This window comes from Lepidochelys kempii, chromosome 3, assembly GCF_965140285.1.
Source record: "Lepidochelys kempii isolate rLepKem1 chromosome 3, rLepKem1.hap1, whole genome shotgun sequence".
Taxonomy (NCBI): Eukaryota; Metazoa; Chordata; order Testudines; family Cheloniidae; genus Lepidochelys; species Lepidochelys kempii.
In genome coordinates, this window is record NC_136382.1 from 186,886,894 (window position 1) to 186,911,245 (window position 24,352).

Below are 24,352 nucleotides of genomic sequence, written 5' to 3' on the forward strand. Positions count from 1 at the left end.
TAATCTAAATTTCCTAGTGGCCAGTTTATATCCATTTGTTCTTGTGTCCACATTGGTATTGAGTTGAAATAATTCCTCTCCCTCTCTGGTATTTATCCCTCTGATATATTTATAGAGAGCAATCATATCTCCCCTCAACCTTCTTTTAGTTAGGCTAAACAAGCCAAGCTCCCTGAGTCTCCTTTCATAAGACAAGTTTTCCATTCCTCGGATCATCCTAGTAGCCCTTCTCTGTACCTGTTCCAGTTTGAATTCATCCTTCTTAAACATGGGAGACCAGAACTGCACACAGTATTCCAGGTGAGGTCTCACCAGTGCCTTATATAACGGTACTAAAACCTCCTTATCCCTACTGGAAATACCTCTCCTGATGCATCCCAAGACGACATTAGCTTTTTTCACAGCCATATCACATTGGCAGCTCATAGTCAACCTATGATCAACCAATACTCCAAGGTCCTTTTCCTCCTCCGTTACTTCTAGTTGATGCGTCCCTAGCTTATAACTAAAATTCTTGTTATTAATCCCTAAATGCATGACCTTACACTTCTCACTATTAAATTTCATCCTATTCCTATTACTCCAGTTTACAAGGTCATCCAGATCCTCCTGTAGGGTATCCCTGTCCTTCTCTAAATTAGCAATACCTCCCAGCTTTGTATCATCTGCAAACTTTATTAGCACACTCCCACTTTTTGTGCCCAGGTCAGTAATAAAAAGATTAAATAAGATTGATCCCAAAACTGATCCTTGAGGAACTCCACTGGTAACCTCCCTCCAACTTGACAGTTCACCTTTCAGTAGGACCCGTTGTAGTCTCCCCTTTAACCAATTCCCTATCCACCTTTCAATTTTCCTATTGATGCCCATCTTATCCAATTTAACTAATAATTCCCCATGTGGCACAGTATCAAACGCCTTACTAAAATCTAAATAAATTAGATCCACTGCGTTTCCTTTATCTAAAAAATCTGTTAAGTGATTTGTAACCCAACCCCAGCCAAAATCTATCACTTGGGCAACACAGCTCTGTTTGCTGGATATCTAGGTGATTAGGTGTGAATGTAAATACAATCTGGTCCTGAAGCCTTTCCCCCCAGCCCCCAGCTCATCACTAGCTGTCAGGGAGAGCTCATTTAGAGTTTGCTTACAAATCATCATTTGAAATTATTACGTTGGCCAACATCACCGAAATGAAAGCACTGACATTGTCATAAAAAACAACACCTGTATAAGGAAGCTAGCCTATGTTCATACTTTTCAAATCTATTATACTTAAGTGTGTATTAATGTTTCAATTTCAATTCAAATTTCCAAACAGTCACTAAATTGGCAACACTGCATGTAATTAGTTCACAAAACTGGGGTGAAGGGGTGTTGGGGAAATTCGGGGGGGGGGGAGGTGTAGGGAAATCCCTGCTGTTTGATCAGCATGGAGAGCTCGGCAGCCCAGCTGATCAAGATGACTCAACGCACCGAACGCACTCCAGTCTGGAGTACATAGAAGGTGGTGGATCTTATTGGTCTGTGGAGAGAATAGTTTGTGCAGGCACAGCTCCGATCCAGCCATAGAAAAGTCGACACATACAAAAAGATTGCATGGGGCATGGTGGAAAAGAGCTACACCAGGGACATACAGCAGTGCTGTGTGAAAATCGAAGAACTTCAGCAAGTGTACCAGAAGACAAGGGACACAAACAGTCATTCTGGTTCTGCACCACAGACATGCCACGTCTACAATGAGCTGCATGCGATTCTCAGTGGCGACCCCACAACTACCCACAAATGCAGCGTGGATACCTCACAAAAGTCTGAGTCCGGGGCCACCTGAGGAACAAGGAGAGAATTATGGATGAGGAAGAGGAGAATGGGAGACAGGCAAGCCGGGGATCCATTCTCCCCAAGAGTCAGGAGCTATTTTTAACATCAGAGCAGTCCAGCTGGTCGCAAGACAGCATAATGGCCGAGCGTGATGCCGGGAAAGGCACCTCTGGTGAGTATGCAATTTCAATCACTCTTATATTTTATGTTTAATTTGAAGAAAAAGTGAGGTGCAGTGGGTATCTGTTTCCCAGTGTACGCTCGAACTACGGAGACGGTGCCCCTGGAAAATCATAGAATATCAAGGTTAGAAGGGACCTCAGGAGGTCATCTAGTCCAACCCCCTGCTCAAAGCAGGACCAATCCCCAACTAAATCATGCCAGCCAGGGCTTTGTCAAGCCTGACCTTAAAAACCTCTAAGGAAGGAGATTCCAGGACTGCACTAGGTAACCCATTCCAGTGCTTCACCACCCTCCTAGTAAAAAAGTTTTTCCTAATATCCAACCTATACCTCTCCCACTGCAACTTGAGACCATTACTCCTTGTTCTGTCATATGCTACCACTGACAAGAGGCTAGATCCATCCTCTTTGGAACCCCCTTTAAGGTAGTTGAAAGCAGCTATCAAATCCCCCCTCATTCTTCTCTTCTGCAGACTAAACAATCCCAGTTTCCTCAGCCTTTCCTCATACTTCATGTGCTCCAGCCCCCTAATCATTTTTGTTGCCCTCTGCTGGACTCTTTCCAATTTTTCCACATCCTTCTTGTAGTGTGAGGCCCAAAACTGGACACAGTACTCCAGATAAGGCCTCACCAATGCCGAATAGAGGGGAATGATCATGTGCCTTGATCTGCTGGCAATGATTGTTGCAACTCAAGTTGCAGTGGGGGAGGTTTAGATTGGATATTAGGAAAAACTTTTTCACTAAGAGGGTGGTGAAACACTGGAATGCGTTACCTAGGGAGGTGGTAGAATCTCCTTCCTTAGAGGTTTTTAAGGTCAGGCTTGACAAAGCCCTGGCTGGGATGATTTAACTGGGAATTGGTCCTGCTTCGAGCAGGGGGTTGGACTAGATGACCTTCTGGGGTCCCTTCCAACCCTGATATTCTATGATTCTATGATCGAACTTATACAGCCCAAAAGACTGTTTATGTCCTCCAGGGAGATCTCCAGGAAACACTCTGCTATCCTTTGCAGAAGGTTGCTGGAGAGGGTTGTCTTATTTCTACCACCTCAGTAGGACACTTTCCCATGCCACTCTAGTATTAATTCTGCTGGCATCATTCCAGTACACAGCATAAGGACCAGGTCTTTACCCAGGTGCTTGCAGCATCTGCTCCCTTGCCACCTCTTTTACCCTCAGGAGACTAATAACCCATAGGGTCACCTTGGGAGATGGTGGAAGCTTTCATTACAAGTACTCATACTGCAAACAGAGCACGTGATCCGCCACCCAAGGTACCTCAAACACGTTTTCTCTAACATGCCTGTGGTTTGGATGGCTGGGATCTGCTTGACCTTGGAATCTGCAAGCCCAGGGCAACTGCTACCAGCAGTGTTAAGGGGGGGCAGAGGGGAGGGAGTGTGATTTTAAAATACCAACTTTGTACTAGGGTATGCACTGACAATGGTTGCCTTGTGCTTTGCATGCCTTACAGTAGAAAGCTTGGCCTTTAGCATATCCTCCACACTGTCGGAGAGGCTTTAACAGATTAGAAGACAGAAAAAGAATTTGTGATGACCTAAGTTCCCTCTAATCTGTGCGGCTGCGCAGCTGCCTATTAAGCCTCAGGCAGGGGCTAAGGGCCCTCCCCACCGGCCCCAGCGCGGACCTGCAGCAGCCTGGAGAGGTTGCTCCTCACCGTTGGCCACAGTGCATCCCTGCCGTGGCCAAGGGAGAAGAGTCCCTCACCGTTGGCCCCAGCGCAGACCTGTCTCGGCCGGGGGAGAGAAGCCCTTCCCTCAGCCCAGCCCAGGGCCACCAGAGCTGCCGGGGAGAAGAGCCCCTCCCTTGTCCCAACCCAGCCCCGCTGGAGCTGCCACGGCTGGGGAGAGGTGCCTCTCCTCCAGCCCCAAGCTGCTGTGGCAAGAGAGGACTGAGAGGAGTCATCTCTCCCCACCGCAGCTCTAGGGTAGCCTGCACCTTGAACCCCTCATCCCTGGCTCCACCCCAGAGCCCACCTCCCCACCGCACCCCAACCCTCTGCCCCAGCCCTAAGCCCCCCCCGCATGCCAAACCCCTCATCCCCAGCCCCACCCCAGAGCCCTCATCCCCAGCCAGAGCCCTCATCCTCCCACACCCCAACCCTCTGCCTCAGCCCTGAGCCCCCTCCCACACTCTGAACCCCTAGGCCCCACCTCCATATTGGTGCACATAACAAAATTCATTCTGCACATGGACATAAAAGATCAGAGGGAACACTGGTGATGACGTGTTCAGCGAGATAATGAATGCCTCTGGGACAGCTGATATGGAGCTAAAAGCCTGGAAGATTTCATTGTCTGAAAAACTGGACATGGACAGCAAGAGAGTATTCTGGAAGCATGAACATGCCATGCAAGATGAGATGCTGATGATTATGAAGGATCAATCAGACATGTTGAGGAGTCTGATTGAGCTTCAAGAAAAACAGCTTGAGGCTAGACTCCCTCTGCAGCCCCTGCAGAACGGCCTGCAAACATCACCCTATTCCAAAATCCCCCTTCCCCAAACTTCCAGGAAGTGGGGGTGGGGGGAGGGAAGGTGCAGTATCCCTTCCACTCAACACCTGGGGAGGGTACTAAGAGCAAATGGGGGTCATTTTAAGACCTTTGATAGGCAAGACTTCTGTGCTTACACAGAAAAGCTGACTTGATTTCTCCCCTCCCAATTTTATCACACTGTTTGCTCAAGGTTAAACTATTTTCCTGGTCTTTCGGTTTGTTTGTGCAATTAAAGTCAATGTTAGAATAATGAAATATTCTTTATTTATTCTAAGCATGGAGATTTGGTGGGTAGAAGGGGAGACACAGGGAAACTGATGCAACGGAGCGGATGGTATGGGAATGCAGCCCAATATGCCATTAGCCTTCTTGGCAACAAGTTGCACAATACTGTGTGCCACTTACCATAACAGTATTCTGGCTCATTACTGAAACAGGTTTTCAAAGTCTCCCAGAGAGGCAGAGCTCCTTGCTGGGCTCTTCTTATTGCCCTGGTATCTGGCTGCTCAAAATTAGCTGCCAGCCTATCCGCCTTCATGCCCCACACCTGTGGAAACTTCTCTCCTTTGATGAACAGATATTATGGAGCCCACAGCAGCCAGCGATAACAATGGGGATATTGCTTTCACTGAGGTCTAGCCTAGTAAGCCAACTGCGCCAGCAACCCTTTAAATGTCCAAAGGTACATTCCACCACCATTCTGCACTTGCTCAGCCGACTGTTGAACTACTCCTTACTGCTGTCCAGGTGGCCAGCATATGGCTTCATTCAGCAGTTCTGCAGAAAAGGACCTAGGGGTTACAGTGGACGAGAAGCTGGATATGAGTCAAAAGTGTACCCTTGTTGCCAAGAAGGCCAATGGCATTTTGGGATGTATAAGTAGGGGCATTGCCAGCAGATCGAGGGGGATGTGATCGTTCCCCTCTATTCGACACTGGTGAGGCCTCACCTGGAGTACTGTGTCCAGTTTTGGGCCCCACACTACAAGAAGGATGTGGAAAAATTGGAAAGTGTCCAGTGGAGGGCAACAAAAATGATTAGGGGTCTGGAACACATGACTTATGAGGAGAGACTGAGGGAACTGGAGATGTTTAGTCTACGGAAGAGAAGAATGAGGAGGGATTTGATAGCTGCTTTCAACTACCTGAAAGGGGGTTCCAAAGAGGATGGCTCTAGACTGTTCTCAGTGGTAGCAGATGACAGAACAAGGAGTAATGGTCTCAAGTTTCAGTGGGGGAGGTTTAGGTTGGATATTAGGAACAACTTTTTCACTAGGAGGGTGGTGAAACACTGGAATGCGTTACCTAGGGGGGTGGTGGAATCTCCTTCCTTAGAAGATTTTAAGGTCAGGCTTGACAAAGCCCTTGCTGGGATGATTTAATTGGGGATCAGTCCTGCTTTGAGCAGAGGGTTGGACTAGATGACCTCCTGAGGTCCCTTCCAACCCTGATATTCTATGATTCATGAGCCATGGGAGCAAGGATTAGTCTGGGTCTCCAAGGATCGCTATTGGCATTTCTACATCATCTATGGTTATTTTGCAATCTGATTGCAGGTTTATGAACAATGCACATGTCATGCACTTTTCCTGGCCATCCCACGTTGATGTACATGAAATGCTCCCTGTGATCCACCAGCACTTGCAACACCATTGAAAGGTATCCCTTTCAGTTTATGTACTCTCTGGCTAGGTGGTCTGGTGCCAAGATAGGGATATGCATGTCATATATTGCCCACTGCAGTTAGGGAACCCCATCCACTATGTCCTGCACATTTCCCAGAGCCACTACCCTTCTTAGCAGAAGTCAATTAATGTCCCTGCCAACTTCGATCACAACAGCTCCAACAGTGGATTTACCAATTCCAAATTGATTCCACATGGAAAAGTAGCAGTCCGACATTGCTAGCTTCCACAAAGCAATTGTCACTCACTCCTCTGCTATCAGCAGCTTTAGTATTGCTGTGCTTCAGGGCTGGGGAAAGCTCTGCACAAAGTTCCTGGAAAGTGGCCTTCCACATTCGAAAGTTCTGCAGCCATTGCTCATCATCCCCTAACTACATAACGATGCAATCCCACCAGTCAATGCTTTTTTCCCAGAACCAGAAATGGAGTTCCACCATGTTCTGCTGCTGTGCAACTGCTAGCAGCAACTGGGAATTGTTTCAGTCTATGGCTTGCAGCAGGGCTGCTCGAAGGACATTGTAACGTTCCGTGTGGCAGCGCATGTCTCAGCTCTGGAAATACTGCAGGATAAGGTGTGAGGCATTTGTAATGCTCACAACAAGAAAGCACAGCTGAGCAGGGTCCATGCTTCTCAGGCTATGACGTATGCGTGGCAAAGCCAGGCTTTTGAAAACAGGCGTGAAAAAGTATGGGTTGTTTGCCACTAATATCAGGGTAGCGAGACAGGGAGGGAGGAAACTGCATCTTGGGAGGTTGAAGCCATGTTCCCATTCTACCCTGAGACAATGTTTTGATCCCACGAGGCACTGCAAGCCCTTCCCAAAACCCCCAAAGGCTAGTTGCACTTTGGGATAGCTACCCATGGTGCACTGCTCTGTGCATTGATGCAAGCGCTGCTAGTGAGGATGCACTCTACCAAGACAATGAGCATGGTTTGGGCAAGCCCAATCAGCTTAATTATTGCAGCGGCTACATGTCGACTTAAATTAAGCGGGGGAAGAGGTAGATACACTGGAGGGTAGGGATAGGGTCCAGAGTGACCTAGACAAATTGGAGGATTGGGCTAAAAGAAATCCGATGAGGTTCAACAAGGACAAGTGCAGAGTCCTGCACTTAGGACGGAAGAATCCCATGCACTGCTAAAGGCTGGGGACAGACTGGCTAAGCAGCAGTTCTGCAGAAAAGTACCCAGGGATTACAGTGGATGAGAAGCTGGAGAGGAGTCAGCAGTGTGCCCTTTTGCCAAGAAGGCTAATGGCATATTGGGCTGCATTAGTAGGAGCACTGCCAGAAGAATAGGGAAGTGATTATTCCCCTCTCTTCAGCACTGGTGAGGCCACATCAGGAGTATTGCGTCCAGTTTTGGGCCCCCCACTACAGAAAGGATGTGGACAAATTGGAGCGAGTCCAGCGGAGGGCAACGAAACACTATTTCACTAGGAGGGTGGCGAAGCACTGGAATGGGTTACCTAGGGAGGTGGTGGAATCTCCATCCTTAGAGGTTTTTAAGGCCCGGCTTGACAAAGCCCTGGCTGGGATGATTTAGTTCATGTTGGTCCTGCCTTGAGCAGGGGGTTGGACTAGATGACCTCCTGATATCTCTTCCAACCCTAATCTTCTATGATTCTATGATCTTATGAAATTAAGTTGACTTAACTTTGTAGTGTAGACATGTCCTTAGTGTGTGGCACTGCAGAATTACATCTTGTCTTGTCATGCATTAACTCTCTGTGTAAATATGTACCAAAGAAGTGCTATAAAAGTGTTGACAACAGTGAGCTGTGAGGCACCACTAAAGCTCTGACTTTGTAACCACAGGCAGTGAGAAGGAACTGCGAGGGTGCTGAGGCAGCCCTGCCCTTTTTTCCCTCTGATGGTGGCATCAGGACACAGGGTGCATGTGTCACCCCCAGAGGTACAGCTAATCAAGTCTCCAGCTCAAGTGCATGGGGAACGCACATACCTAAGGTGAAGGAACTAAAGTGGAACATACATGCGCACAAACAGCTGAAGAACCACCTAACCTTAGGCTCCTACTTACGAAAACCTTGCATTTAAATGTCTCTTTTGTCTTCTTCCTCAACTGTAAAATGGGGTATTAATACTTACCTAGCTCTCCATGACGTTTTGGAGCAAAATTAATTAATATTGTAAAACACTTTAAGATCTTCAGATGAAAGGTGCTATGATTGCAAAAGTTTTATTTTTTGTTTTTGTTAATAGTATTGTGCTAATGCCTGAGGTTCCCAATCAAGATTGGAGCCCCATTACTCTAAGCTCTGTATCAAAATAAGATATGGCCCCTACCTTAAAGAGTTTACTATCTAGAGCTCCGATCCTGCAAAGACCTACACATGTGCTTAACTGTATACAGAGTGATCAATCGCACTGAAATCTAACTCTTTTCCTGACCCAATGACTGTTCATTGTCATTCTTTTATAAAAGAAAGGGAAAGGGGGGGCACTGAACCTGCGTCTTCCATATTTCAGGAGAGTACCCTAACCACTGGGCTAAAAGTTATAAGGAAGGGCTAGCAATCTTCCTCCCCTCTTACCTCCCTTTTTTTTATGAATCTAGTCCTCCTTTGCTTTTGTCAAAACGCTTGAATTTAAAACAAACAAAAAAATCAAGTCAGACCAAAACAAAACATTTTGTTTCAACTTTTCAATTCATCAAAAAATGTTTTTAAAAAATCGTTTTCAGTTCAATCAGAAAAAAAACTGTTTTTGGATTTTTCATAACTCTCAGCAAACCAAAAATCCATTATTCACCCAATTCTATATGTAACAGGCACGTAGCTTTCAAATCCTTCCACTCCTTCATTTATTCCTCATTACTTGTCTAGGAAGATACTGGGCATAGCTCCGAACAGCCCTTCATTGTCAATTTCCAATTGTGCTTCTGTCATAAACATTCAGCTAAGGGTAGAATAAAATCCCTCCTTTACCTATAAAGGGTTAAGAAGCTCAGATAACCTGGTTGGCACCTGATCAAAAGAACCAAAAGGGGGAGAAGACACTTTCTAATCTGTGGGGGAAGGTTTTTGTTTTGTGTTTCTTTGTGTTCTCTTGGGAGGCAGAGACACACCAGGTCAGGGAAATCCATCTCCTCCAAACAATCCTGAAACGAGTCTCTAATATTACAAAAGTGTAAGTAAACAAGGCAAGGCACATGACGTTATCTTTTGTTTTAGCTTGTGAATTTTCCCTGTGCTAAGAGGGAGGTTTATCCCTGTTTTTTGTAACTTTAAAGTTTTGCCTAGAGGGGAATACTCTGTTTTGAATCTGATTACCCTGTAAAGTTACCTTCCATCCTGATTTTACAGAGGTGCTTCTTTACTGTTTTTTCTTTATAATAAAGTTCTGTTTTTTAAGAATCTGATTGGTTTTTAGTGTCCTAAAACTCCAAGGGTCTGGTCTGTGCTCACCTGGTTTACCTATTTGGTTGGTAGATTATTCTCAAGCCTCCCCAGGAAAGGGGATGAAGGGGCTTGGGGGGATATTTTAGGGAAACAGGAACTCCAAGTGGTCCTTTTCCTGAATCTTTGTCTAACTCACTTGGTGGTGGAAGCAGTACCCATTCAAGGACAAGGAAGGATTTGTGCCTTCGGGAAGTTTTTAACCTAAGCTGGTAAATATAAGATTAGGGGGTCTTTCATGCGGGTCCCCACATCTGTACCCCAGAGTTCAGAGTGTGGAGGGAACCCTGACAGCTTCCCTTTTCATTAGTATTTGGATCCCTTATTTTCCATAATGGATTTAGTGAAAGATAATAAATGTTCACCTTTTAAATCACTTCACTGCTCATGTGTGAGATTTCCAAATATTATTATTTTGAACATTTCTCTCTCTGGGAGCATAGATAGCTACACTGCTATCCAAACAGCTATTCATAGGATCCTAAATTAAGTCATACAAGAGTCAGTCACTCTGTTTTTCCAACTTGCTTTCTATTTTTATATAGTCTACTAGTCTCTAATGTAATTTACTTCCTATATACACATTATGATGATCAAATCAATAACTATTAGTAATATAATTAAACGTACATGGTTGCATAACACTTTATTTTCTAATCCCTTGTTTTCGTATGCTTAGAAGTTTCTAGAACATTCACATTGGGCTGATTTTTTTCTGAGTGGCCTCTGGTGATATTCATTGGGGAAAAAAAGTTTGAACAAAACCCATTGAAGCTGTACTTGAGATAAGGGAGATTTAGGTTAAAAAAAAAATCTCTTTTCAGTTTAGCCGTAATTTCTGAACACAGCTCTGATAACAGCAGACATTTTAAGTTGTTTTTTAACATGGCTTAGACAAAGTCCTCCTTGAGGACTCATATCTTTGTTTAGTTCACAATATAATTGTTTTTATTTAACAAAAAGTTAGAAACATTTGAAAATTTCAAACTCAAAACACTAAGTTAAATCAAAGGGTGCACACTTAACATAGGCAAATTTTGAGCTGTATCTTCTCGCACAAAGTGGACACTCTTAAAAGCTATTGAAAGGAAGACTAACAAAACTTACACCACTCAGGCTGCAATTTTCCAGGCCTGGTTTTTATCTATGTTCTTATATTGTATTCCTCAATGTAGTAGCTGAGTACCTTACACATTTAAATGAAGATTGACCTCTGTATCTTTTACTTTCTTTCCCCATTCTGTAGGGCTTTAAAAAAATATAATATTGAGATATGGCTCAGTTGAAGAAACTTGGCTGCATTTCCAACTGAAAGTGCTGAGGTTTGTGATCATTTTATCTAAAAGCCAGTTCCACGGTTGTGGGGGCCAATCCCCGAGAAAGCAGTCTCCTGTACACACAATTCTCCCTCATGAGGCACACAGTTCCATTATTCCAGTAGAATGTACCTGTCACAGGAGGTCAAGATTAAATACAGCAAGGCAATCCTCCAAGTAACTTGGATAAATCCATGGAAGGCTCTGAAGAGCAGGACTGCAACCTTGAAATAAACCCAGTGATCAAATAAGAAGTTAGTGAAGAGAATGGAGCACTGAGATGACATACTTTCAACAGCTTGTGCTGCTGACTAAGAGAACCATTATGTACTGGACCAATTTTTGAGGCCAGTAGTTTCACTCCAGTAGGTGCAGATCATCATGGCTAAGTGACAGGATGGAACATAGTCTTCTAGTCAGCTGCAGGGGGAAAAGGGTGTGGCTTTCAGGATATTCCGAATTAGTGAGTTATGCAGGTGAACATCGAAGTCATGGATCTTCTTAACGATCCGACAACATGGTGTCAATGGAGTGTGATGCATTGAAGATGGAAAGTTCTGCAAAAATTTCCCTTTCCCTACCAGCATCACAACAGACTCTTCCAGTTTCAGCTTCATCCAGCTGTTTATCACAGCCACACTCTTAAGAGGAATTGGAAAATGACCGTGATTGCATCTGATGTAAATGTATCATAGACTTGAATGCATCTACGTACTGCTGAAATGTTAGTCCGCACTGTCTCACAATGGATCCTACCAGTTTCATATGGATGTGTAACAGGTTGGGGAATACGATGGATCTTTGTAGAACTCTACAAGTAATATCTCTACAGGCAGTAGAATAGGCACCCATCATGACTCTGTGCATGCAGCGTGAGAACACCTGAACTCCCACTGACCTCTGCCACATTCCTGAAGTAGGGTAGAAGCACTACGTTGTTGACTCAGTTGTTGTGGAGATGCCCAGCAATATGAGCATGGATGTATGCTAATTCACCATCATCAAGAGGAGATCGATGTCTCCAACCCTATTTATTTTCTATGATTCAGGAGATAGGTGGAACTGGAGATGACCACTGAAGAAGATGGCTGCACTGAGGAATGTTTTTTTAACTGCAGTTCTGACTACAGAATGCTTTAGGGTGGATATTAGATTTCCCTCCACTTGGGTGGTATTGACCATTTCTCTCATTTTGTGATTTCCTGCTGTGTTTCTGTGTCTTCCTGTCATGAAACAGAGCAAACTCAGAAAAAGAAGGTGATGTGTTATCAAGTCTGCATCCAATGTATTGCTCAAGTCCAGAAAAATCACCTTGGATGCAGGCAATTTTCTCTGAGAAGACTTTGCAAAGGAAAGTTCTAGAGCTGAACTGAGGCAGTCTCAGTAGATCAAATGATTCAAGGTTTGGAGTAGTGTTCAGCGTGGCATGATTAGCAGCTGTTATGGTGAAAGAAAGGTAGGACCCATTGTGCTTTTTTCACTGTCAAGGCATACAGATTCCTTGTGCAACTCTGTCTGCTTGCGTTTTCCACCACTGATACTTGAGTTTTCCTTCTTCCCACTTCCGTCGCAGACCACATGGAGAACTGAGGAAGTGATGGGGAGTGAGTGTCCTCAGTTAATAGGATAAACTGACTGTAGTTAATGAGGTAGGAGCTCTTCAGAAATAACATTATATGATCATATAATTAAAGACATCATAATGCGTATGGACATGGGGACAGTTTTTTCTTAAATTTCAATATCCAAACATGTCTATTTCTGCTTCTCTGAGGACATCACACAGGAGTCTCACTCCCGGGCATCTTGTTCCTATCATGAAACCACAGAAGCTCCCAAATATCAAAACTTCTGAGTCTAAGGGACAGCAGTAGTGGGAGTAGGGTGTATGCCAGGCCCCCTATTGAATATCATGTGATACACCTCTCCAACAATTATATATACGGCTGCCTGTAAATTCTATGCCAATCCCTTCCTTTCTGTGTCATGTAATCTGTGCATCATATTTGACTTCAACCTCTCTTTAGACCTGTACATCCAACATGTATGCAAAAAATGCTGCATCCTCCTCCATATTGTTTCCAATATTTCACTTTTCCCTCTCACTACACTACTAAAACCCTCACCCTTGCTTCCTGTCTTTCCTACTACAACCTCCTTTCTCTGGTCCCCCCCAGAACCCACTTTGCTTTACTTAGATCAAAATACTGCTTAAAGATCAGAGCTACAGCCAGAAACCAAGAAAACAGAAGGAGATTTACACAGGTATTTTAAATACATTCTTTATTGCTGGGGGAAGGAGGTAAGAGCAGGAGGGGGAGAATATTGTTTAGTGTGAACATCTCTGTAAAATCAAAGGAGCCATAAACATTTGCCTCTTTTTATTTTATAATTGGCTTATGGAGTGAAACTCTTTTGGATTCCAAGTCTCAAAGTCCATTGGACCACATTGTTTTGGAGAAATTAACATATGTAGATAATCAGCTCAAAACACATGTGGCAAATTGCTGGTACTCCTATGATGGGTCCCACACTTTCTCTTCTGGGGGGGGCGGGGTTTCAGAGTGCCATTTCTCACCCCTGAATTGGGGTATTAACTGTGCCACTAGTATTGCAGAGAAGGGGAATGGAGAGGAAGAGGGACCCGGGCCCGCCCTCTACTCCGGTCCCAGCCCAGTGGCCCTAGGGATAGCGGCAAACCACTTGAATTAGCGATTCCTTCCCATGGGCTATTTCCCTCTCCGGCCTTTCAGCTTGTGGGGCTTCCTGCCCTCTCTCTCTGCTTGGACCAGGTTTCTCCCAACCCCTTGTCTGTGGAGTCCCTCTGCTCTGCACAAGCCAGGTTTCCCTTTACCTAGGGTCGTGGTCTTCTGGCCCGCCACAGCACTTCTCCAAACTCTCCTCTGTTTCCCTCCAAACTGCTCTCTGCTCCAACACCAAAGCACTCTGCTTCAACTCCTCCAACTGCCTGATTGAAGCAGGGGTTTTTTATCAGGTGCTCTAATTAGTCTATAGCAACCTCTCTTCCCTCTACAGGGAATCATAGAATCATAGAATATCAGGGTTGGAAGGGACCCCAGAAGGTCATCTAGTCCAACCCCCTGCTCGAAGCAGGACCAATTCCCAGTTAAATCATCCCAGCCAGGGCTTTGTCAAGTCTGACCTTAAAAACCTCTAAGGAAGGAGATTCTACCACCTCCCTAGGTAACGCATTCCAGTGTTTCACCACCCTCTTAGTGAAAAAGTTTTTCCTAATATCCAATCTAAACCTCCCCCACTGCAACTTCAGACCATTACTCCTCGTTCTGTCATCTGCTACCATTGAGAACAGTCTAGAGCCATCCTCTTTGGAACCCCCTATCAGGTAGTTGAAAGCAGCTATCAAATCCCCCCTCATTCTTCTCTTCTGCAGGCTAAACAATCCCAGCTCCCTCAGCCTCTCCTCATAAGTCATGTGTTCTAGACCCCTAATCATTTTTGTTGCCCTTCGCTGGACTCTCTCCAATTTATCCACATCCTTCTTGTAGTGTGGGGCCCAAAACTGGACACAGTACTCCAGATGAGGCCTCACCAATGTCGAATAGAGGGGAACGATCACGTCCCTCGATCAGCTCGCTATGCCCCTACTTATACAGCCCAAAATGCCATTGGCCTTCTTGGCAACAAGGACACACTGCTGACTCATATCCAGCTTCTCGTCCACTGTCAACCCTAGGTCCTTTTCCGCAGAACTGCTGCCTAGCCATTCGGTCCCTAGTCTGTAGCGGTGCATTGGATTCTTCCATCCTAAGTGCAGGACCCTGCACTTATCCTTATTGAACCTCATCAGATTTCTTTTGGCCCAATCCTCCAATTTGTCTAGGTCCTTCTGTATTCTATCCCTCCCCTCCAGCGTATCTACCACTCCTCCCAGTTTAGTATCATCCGCAAATTTGCTGAGAGTGCAATCCACACCATCCTCCAGATCATTTATGAAGATATTGAACAAAACCGGCCCCAGGACCGACCCTTGGGGCACTCCACTTGATACCGGCTGCCAACTAGACATGGAGCCATTGATCACTACCCGTTGAGCCCGACAATCTAGCCAGCTTTCTACCCACCTTATAGTGCATTCATCCAGCCCATACTTCCTTAATTTGCTGACAAGAATATTGTGGGAGACCGTGTCAAAAGCTTTGCTAAAGTCAAGAAACAATACATCCACTGCTTTCCCTTCATCCACAGAACCAGTAATCTCATCATAAAAGATGATTAGATTAGTCAGGCATGACCTTCCCTTGGTGAATCCATGCTGGCTGTTCCTGATCACTTTCCTCTCATGCAAGTGCTTCAGGATTGATTCTTTGAGGACCTGCTCCATGATTTTTCCAGGGACTGAGGTGAGGCTGACTGGACTGTAGTTCCCAGGATCCTCCTTCTTCCCTTTTTTAAAGATTGGCACTACATTAGCCTTTTTCCAGTCATCCGGGACTTCCCCCGTTCGCCACGAGTTTTCAAAGATAATGGCCAATGGCTCTGCAATCACAGCCGCCAATTCCTTTAGCACTCTCGGATGCAACTCGTCCGGACCCATGGACTTGTGCACATCCAGCTTTTCTAAATAGTCCCTAACCACCTCTATCTTCACAGAGGGCTGGCCATCTCTTCCCCATTTTGTGATGCCCAGCGCAGCAGTCTGGGAGCTGACCTTGTTCGTGAAGACAGAGGCAAAAAAAGCATTGAGTACATTAGCTTTTTCCACATCCTCTGTCACTAGGTTGCCTCCCTCATTCAGTAAGGGGCCACACTTTCCTTGGCTTTCTTCTTGTTGCCAACATACCTGAAGAAACCCTTCTTGTTACTCTTAACATCTCTTGCTAGCTGCAGCTCCAGGTGCTATTTGGCCCTCCTGATATCATTCCTACATGCCCGAGCAATATTATTATACTCTTCCCTGGTCATATGTCCAACCTTACACTTCTTGTAAGCTTCTTTTTTATGTTTAAGATCCACTAGGATTTCACTGTTAAGCCAAGCTGGTCGCCTGCCATATTTACTATTCTTTCGACTCATCGGGATGGTTTGTCCCTGTAACCTCAACAGGGATTCCTTGAAGTACAGCCAGCTCTCCTGGACTCCTTTCCCCTTCAAGTTAGTCCCCCAGGGGATCCTGGCTATCCGTTCCCTGAGGGAGTCAAAGTCTGCTTTCCTGAAGTCCAGGGTCCGTATCCTGCTGCTTACCTTTCTTCCCTGCGTCAGGATCCTGAACTCAACCAACTCATGGTCACTGCCTCCCAGATTCCCATCCACTTTTGATTCCCCCACTAATTCTACCTGGTTTGTGAGCAGCAGGTCAAGAAAAGCGCCCCCCCCCCCCCAGTTGGCTCCTCTAGCACTTGCGCCAGGAAATTGTCCCCTACGCTTTCCAAAAACTTCCTGGATTGTCTATGCACCGCTGTATTGCTCTCCCAGCAGATATCAGGAAAATTAAAGTCACCCATGAGAATCAGGGCATGCGATCTAGTAGCTTCAGTGAGCTGCCGGAAGAAAGCCTCATCTACCTCATCCCCCTGGTCTGGTGGTCTATAGCAGACTCCCACCACTACATCACTCTTGTTGCACACACTTCTAAACTTAATCCAGAGACACTCAGGTTTTTCTGCAGTTTCATACCGGAGCTCTGAGCAGTCATACTGCTCCCTTACATACAGTGCTACTCCCCCACCTTTTCTGCCCTGCCTGTCCTTCCTGAACAGTTTATAACCATCCATGACAGTACTCCAGTCATGTGAGTTATCCCACCAAGTCTCTGTTATTCCAATCACGTCATAGTTCCTTGACATCACCAGGACCTCCAGTTCTCCCTGCTTGTTTCCAAGGCTTTGTGCATTTGTATATAAGCACTTGAGATAACCTGTTGATCGCCCCTCATTCCCAGTATGAGGCAGGAGCCCTCCCCTCACAGACATTCCTGCCTGTGCTTCCTCCCGGTATCCCGCTTTCCCACTTACCTCAGGGCTTTGGTCTCCTTCCCCCGGTGAACCTAGTTTAAAGCCCTCCTGATGATAAGATGATGATAAGATAAAGCTCTTATCATCCTGGGGCTTACATATCTCACCTCTGGCCATGCTGTATCACACACAATATAAAATTATGACTTCAAAAATGTTCAGTCTATGCTCAGAAAGAATATTGTATCAAAGTCAGACTCTTTTATAAAACTATTGTCATCCTCTCAATTAATCCAAATTCTATGGCTTTTCTATCTGACAAATGTCTGATCAAAATTGGGAACTGGATGAAAGTAAACTGGCTGAGACACAATTTAAACAAAACTCTAAATGGCTGGGATAAATATCTGAAGGAATAGGCAAGAGATGTATCTGCGCTCTGTTGTGGGGGGTATGTCCAGCACTGAAATGATTAATAACTTGCGAGTGTTACGAAATTCGTTCCTGTTTCTGGATTCTCACATAATAATAGTAGTTTGTGTTGTCTTTCTGTGTGTCTAGAGATGAGGCTGTGTGACCTTTCCTTTCTAACATGGACTCTATACATGGTCTGAAATTCTTGCAGATCCTGCACTTCTAACATATGCCTCACCAAGCCACATAGGCAGCTTGTGTGTGGGTCACTGATTGGCATAGGTTTGTTGCATGCAGCTTATGGCTTAAACCCCAGGGACCAGGGCGTACCCCGTCCCTGGGGCTATGTCCCCAATGGGACTCCGCTACTAATGACTACTAACTATAAAACTAAAACTACAATAACTATGTAGAAGAAAAACTCAGAGTCCAAGCGAAAGAAACCACTATGGGGCTTGTGAAAGCAAGGAGCATTCCAACAACCATCACTAGTGGAAAGAAGGAGCTGAGAGGGTGCAGGGCCGACAGTGCCCAGTATGCTGGCACGTAAGCAAGGGGCTCCAGAGCTGGCCCAACAGATACCACTACAGGAAACATTTCCAATGACCATGCACGTGAGCACGCACACACCTAACATGGAATTGAGATATGGAACAACTTGAAGAAGTGTTATTTCAAGCCATGCTGCCAACTGATAAAAGTTCAAAGAATATATATTATCTATTTTCAAAAATTCCAAACTGTTTAATTTTAAAAAGGTATTTTCTTATACTTTTTATTTTTAAATAATAAAGCACATACAACATACCTCAGAATGTTCATCTCTTTCATCTATAAGTCTTTTTAAATGTAATGCCATATTTTTCAAGAGAGGCTCGATATATTCTTGTGACAGAATGCTGACATCCATCCACTGCAGATCAAACACATTTTCCTGATTATGAGTTACCTATAGGAGAAAGAAATAATTGTGAAAACAACCTTTATGTGCTATTTAATTATAAGAATGCACAAGAAGTATAACAAGAGGAATAATTGTGAAAACTCCTTTTAACTCTTGTCTCCCAGCACAGTTTATCCTCCATGGATTCTAATACATTACAAAAATGTCTGACAATTAAAAATATTTTAAGTTGTATTTGATGGAATAGTTTCTCTATCCACAATGAAAACCTGGAAAGCAGATCAATTAGGCTTAGATGCAACTACAGATTAAATATTATTTAAAAGCCTACTCTGGCACAGAACTATTTCTTTTTGCCAAATTAAATTCTTATACAGAATTTGCACAAAGAATTTTTACTAAAATAAAAATCCTGTAATTTTAAGTAATTCTGAGAACCTGAGATTTGTGCCACGGAAACTAATTACCTGAAGAGTGCCATTGCAATTTATTGTGAGCACACACTTGCTCACAATATCTCCTTTTATTTCATTCATTTATAATACTTTATGATTTTTTTTAAAATAATTTTATCTAGAATATTAAAAATATGTGCACAAATCACATCTTGCAGAAGTATTACATTTTAATATTCTGATGGGTTGGATCACAGGAAACCCCCTTGGGAACTGCCACCTGATGTGCTGAGACTACCTCTGAGCCCCTTTTCCCTGGCAGCCTGGGACTTCAGTGCCCTTCCTGCTTTGAGCCAGACACACTAGCCTGCTACAAACACAGACCCATGTCTGAACCACATCCCCCAAAAGTTGCAGGCTTAACTGAAAACAGCTTAAGAAGTGTTCCTGTCTTTAACACTCAGATACCCTACTTCCAATGAGGTCCAAACTCCAAATAAATCCGTTTTACCCTGTATAAAGCTTATACAGGGTAAACTCAAACTGTTTGCCCTTTATAACACTGATAGAGAGGTATGCACAGCTGTTTGTCCCCCCCCCCCCAAGTATTAATACATATTCTGGGTTAATTAATAAGTAAAAAGTGATTTTATTAAATACAAAAAGTAGAATGTAAGTGGTTCCAAGTAATAACAGACAGAACAAAGTGAGTTACCAAGCAAAATAAAATAAAACATGCAAGTCTAAGTCTAATACAGTAAGCAAGTGATTACAGATGAAATCTCATCCTCAGAGATGTTCTAATAAGTTTCTTTTACAGACTAGTCTCCTTCTAGTCTGGGTCCAGCAATCACACGCACCCCTGAGGTTACTGTCCTTTGTTCCAGTTTCTTTTAGGTATCCTTTGGGGGTGGCGAGGCTACCTCTTGAGCCAGCTGAAGACAAAATGGTGGAGTCTCCCAGGACTTTATATACAGTAACTCCCCCTCGCTTAATGTTGTTTTGATCTTACGTCCCTGCTCCATTACAGAACATGCTCTGCTTAAAGTTGTGCAATGCTCCGCTATAAAGTCGTTTGGCTGCCTGCTTTGTCAACAGCTGGCAGACCCCCTATCAGCTCCCCTACACCCCCCCCCAGCGCCTCCCGCCTGCTGGTAGACCCTGCCAATCAGCACCTTTTCCCTGCTCCCCCCGCCTCCTGCCCACGGCAATCAGATGGTTTGCGGCGTTCGGGAGGAGGGAGGAGGGAGGACTTGGTGCACAGGCTCCCCCTCCCTGCCCTGACTCCTGAACACTGCAAACCAGCTGATTGCTACAGGCAGGAGTCAGGGGAGGGAGGGGAGAGCCTGTGTACCGCATCCTTACTCCTCCCCCATCCCTCTCCTGACTGCGGCAATCAGCTGCTTTGCGGCACTCAGGAGGCAGGGCAGGGAGAGGGGAGGAGCAAGGATGCGGCATGCGGAGTTGGCGGATGTGATTGCAGAGCCATTGGCCATTATCTTTGAAAACTCAGGGCAATCGGGGGAGGTCCCAGATGACTGGAAAAAGGCTAACGTAGTGCCCATCTTTAAAAAAGGGAAGGAGGAGGATCCTGGGAACTACAGGCCAGTCAGCCTCACCTGGAAAAATCATGGAGCAGGTCCTCAAGGAATCAATTCTGAAGCACTTAGAGGAGAGGAAAGTGATCAGGAACAGTCAGCATGGATTCACCAAGGGCAAGCCATGCCTGACTAATCTAATTGCCTTCTATGACGAGATAACTGGCTCTGTGGATGAAGGGAAAGTAGTGGACGTGTTGTTCCTTGACTTTAGCAAAGCTTTTGACACGGTCTCCCACAGACTTCTTTAACTTGCTGGCAAGAATAATGGGCTAGATGAATGGTCTATAAGGTGGATAGAAAGCTGGCTAGATAGTCGGGCTCAATGGGTAGTGATCAATGGCTCCATGTCTAGTTGGCAGCCGGTATCAAGTGGAGTGCCCCAGGGGTCGGTCCTGGGGCCGGTATTGTTCAATATCTTCATAAATGATCTGGAGGATGGTGTGGATTGCACTCTCAGCAAGTTTGCAGATGACACTAAACTGGGAGGAGTGGTAGATACGCTGGTAGATATTCTATGATCTATGATTCTATGATAAAGTGGGAGGAGGTGGGGGGGAGAAGAGGCGGGTTAAGGCTGGCCTGCACATTCTGAGTGATGACGATCCTGAGAGGGAACACAGCTCCAAAGTGATTAGGGGAGTTGGTCATTTAATCATAGAATCATAGAATATCAGGGTTGGAAGGGACCTCACGAGGTCATCTAGTCCAACCTCCTGCTCAAAGCAGGACTGATCCCCAATTAAATCATCCCAGCCAGGACTTTGTCAAGCCTGACCTTAAAAACCTCTAAGGAAGGAGATTCCATCACCTCCCTAGGTAACGCATTCCAATGTTTCATCACCCTCCTAGCAAAAACGTTTTTCCTAACATCCAACCTAAATCTCCCCCACTGCAACTTGAGACCATTACTCCTTTTTCTGTCATCTGCTACCACTGAGAACAGTCTAGAGCCATCCTCTTTGGAACCCCTTTCAGGTACTTGAAAGCAGCTATCAAATCCCCCCTCATTCTTCTCTTCCACAGACTAAACATCCCCAGTTCCCTCAGCCTCTCCTCACAACTCATGTATTCCAGTCCCCTAATCATTTTTGTTGCCCTCCGCTGGACTCTTTCCAATTTTTCCACATCCTTCTTGTAGTGTGAGGCCCAAAACTGGACACAGTACTCCAGGTGAGGCCTCACCAGTGTCGAATAGAGGGGAACGATCACACCCCCCTCGATCTGCTGGCAATGCCCCTACTTATACATCCCAAAATGCCATTGGTCTTCTTGGCAACAAGGGCACACTGTTGACTCGTATCCAGCTTCTCGTCCACTGTAACCCCTAGGTCCTTTTCTGCAGAACTGCTGCCTAGCCATTCTGTCCCTCGTCTGTAGCGGTGCATTGGATTCTTCCATCCTAAATGCAGGACTCTGCACTTGTCCTTGTTGAACCTCATCAGATTTCTTTTGGCCCATATCTAATAACTTGCTATAAAGAAATTTACAGAGAAAAAAAAAAGAAAACAACAATCTCTAGGTGTGTTTTTTCGAGTTCAGAAAGTTCAGCAAGTACAGCAAGAGAAGCAGCTGAACAATTCACCCTCTTTCACTCTCTGACTCCACCACCTCAGCCAAGCTTCATACTCCGCAATGATGATTGTCGTATTAAATTGTTTCTTTAAAATTGTTTCAAACTTATACCTGTATTAAATTGCTTGTTTAAAATGTATATAATGCCTTTTGTCTGGCAAAAAAAATTCCATGGAACCTAATCCCCCCTATTTACATTAATTCTTATGGGGAAATTGGATTCGCTTAACATCGTTTTGCTTAAAGTCGCATTTTTCAGGAACATAACTACAACGTTAAGTGAGGAGTTACTGTAGTTTCTCTCCTGTGGGTGGAAACCCCTCTCTCCCCCGTGTAGAATTCCAACTACAAGATGGAGTCTTGGAGTCACATGGGCAAGTCACATGTCCATGCATAACTTAGTTCTCTACAGGGACGTTCCCAGGAAAGCTCAGATGTGCACTGACATCTATCAAGGTCCACTGTTCACCAAGTACTTCCATTTACTTGAATAACCCCTTCACAATATGTTGATCAAATCTGCCTTAGGTGCTTTCTACAGCAAACACTTTAAATACAAGAATAGAGCCAATGCTCATAACTTCAGATATAAAAATGATACATGCATGCAAATAGGATGAATACATGCAATAGAACATAAGCTTTGCAAAGATATGTTACACGGCATATCTAGCATAAAACATATTCCAGTTATGTCACATTTACATTCATAAGCATATTTTTAGCCTGGGAACTGATAGCAGAAGGGGTCTGCAGTCACTCCCTGAGAGAAGGTAGGTGTGATTAAAGCTAGAGGCAGGTAGCCTACAGCTACTCTACTCTACCCTACTCTACTAGGAGGGAGTTGGGAGGCTGGCAAACCTGAGGTGGGGAGAGCCAGAAAGGTAGGAAAGGCTCAGGGAAAGAGGCAGCAGGTCTAGGAAGGAACAGACCTTGGCTGCTGATTAGAGGGTCCCTGAGCTGGAACCTGGAATAGAGGGTGGGGCCAGGTTCCCATACCAGCCACTGGGGAAGTGGCACCAGCTGGGCAGGGGATAGGAAGACTGCCTGAACCTTTTCATAAGAGACTTTGTTACCCTGGAAGGTGAGGACCATAGTGACCTGGCCAGAGGGCCAAGTCACGAAGAAGCAGCAGCAGCTCCTGGTGCGAGAGAGCGGCTGCAGACAGAGAGTGAGAAGAAGAGACAGAGTGCAACTGCAGAAAGGGGTGTCAGCCTCACAGAGGTAATCCCCAGAACCACCAGGAAGAGGCACCATCCAGTGATAAGTAGAGCACCCAGTCACAAGAAATCAAAGATTTTTAGTCTCATACAAAACATTTCGTTTAAGAAGCCACATCTTTGTGAACAGCATAAAAGAACCCTATGAATAAGTTATCTAACATCCTTAATTTCAAATGAAAGATTAATCAAACAATATTAACATCCAACAGTATTTCATTTCAGCAAAATAAAAATGGAACATCAAAAGAGGTAAAATACAACCGTGAGAGCCTGGGGCATGACAGATGCTGCACCATGCTTCCATGTGTGAGACCTACACTTAAGAGTGACCTCAAGATGACATAATAAAACCAATGCATTCTTCTTCCTGCCTACGTTGAGTTTGAAATTAAAGTACAGCCTGACTGCTTGTTTTCTTCTTGTACCTGGTTAAGTGCCTTATTCACAAGGTGAGCATAGTTGCAATAAGAAACGGATGGTATGGTATGTTTATTTGGGAAAAAATATGCTTGTAACTTAGAGTGAATGGAAACTTTAAGAGTTCCAGACTTAAACCCCAGACTCCCATGCTGTCAATTTCTCCTTCCTGGCTTACCAGGCCTCTGCGCTGAGCTCAGATAGAATTAGGAAGGCTTACAGGCAGCAACAGAAACAGAAAGTAGCTGACAGAGCTGGGAAATTCCATTAGCTATTCTTGGCAGAGCTTCTTACTGTAATGGCAAAATAAGGGAATAAATTTTAACATATTGTCTGTAAATATTTGCAATCTACACTATAGTGCACAGGTAATTATCATGTGTGGTTGCTTAGCTAAATGGATCTGAAAAAATATTACTGGAAATTCAATGGGGCTTGTTCATTTAAAATGTGGTGATTACATTAAATCTACAGGATTAAAAAAAGAGATTTCAGTCCTCTTACCTGAAAAACTCAACTCATATTTAATGGTAGAATAGCTACCAGACCTCCAAAATATATACATGTTCCCCAAGATACACAAGATACAAGCATATTTCTTGAGGCAAAAAAGATTACTCACTAAGGGCAAGATCCTGCGAATTGATTAATCGAGGCACATCTGTGTGCTTGCGTAGAACGCAGTTGATGGATCCATTTATATAATCTAGGTCTAAATATTATTTTGTTCCTTTAATCCCTGTATACAGCCCAATACAGTGGATCCACACTCTGCTTTAAAGAACCATATTTTTAACAAATCACTTTTTTCTGATTCAGTTCATACTAACGTATCTGTACTAGATAGAACTAAATTTCACATTTATTACATATACTAGTATGAACTGTAATGAAGAGATCTCTGAGCCTTTAGCGATTATGTGTGAGAACTCATGGAGGATGCGAGAGA

At 44.5% G+C, this 24,352-nt stretch overlaps 1 protein-coding gene across 9 annotated transcripts in view; it reads right to left on the minus strand.

Annotated features, from left to right (window-relative positions):
• CCDC88A (coiled-coil and HOOK domain protein 88A) overlaps positions 1-24,352 on the minus strand; it is a 359,905-nt gene that overhangs the window by 201,166 nt on the left and 134,387 nt on the right. For all 9 annotated transcript variants that reach the window (XM_073339323.2, XM_073339320.2, XM_073339322.2 and 6 more), the window contains one exon: positions 18,100-18,240. In XM_073339323.2, the coding sequence (XP_073195424.1) occupies positions 18,100-18,240 (141 nt within the window). The remainder of the gene's footprint in view (positions 1-18,099; positions 18,241-24,352) is intronic.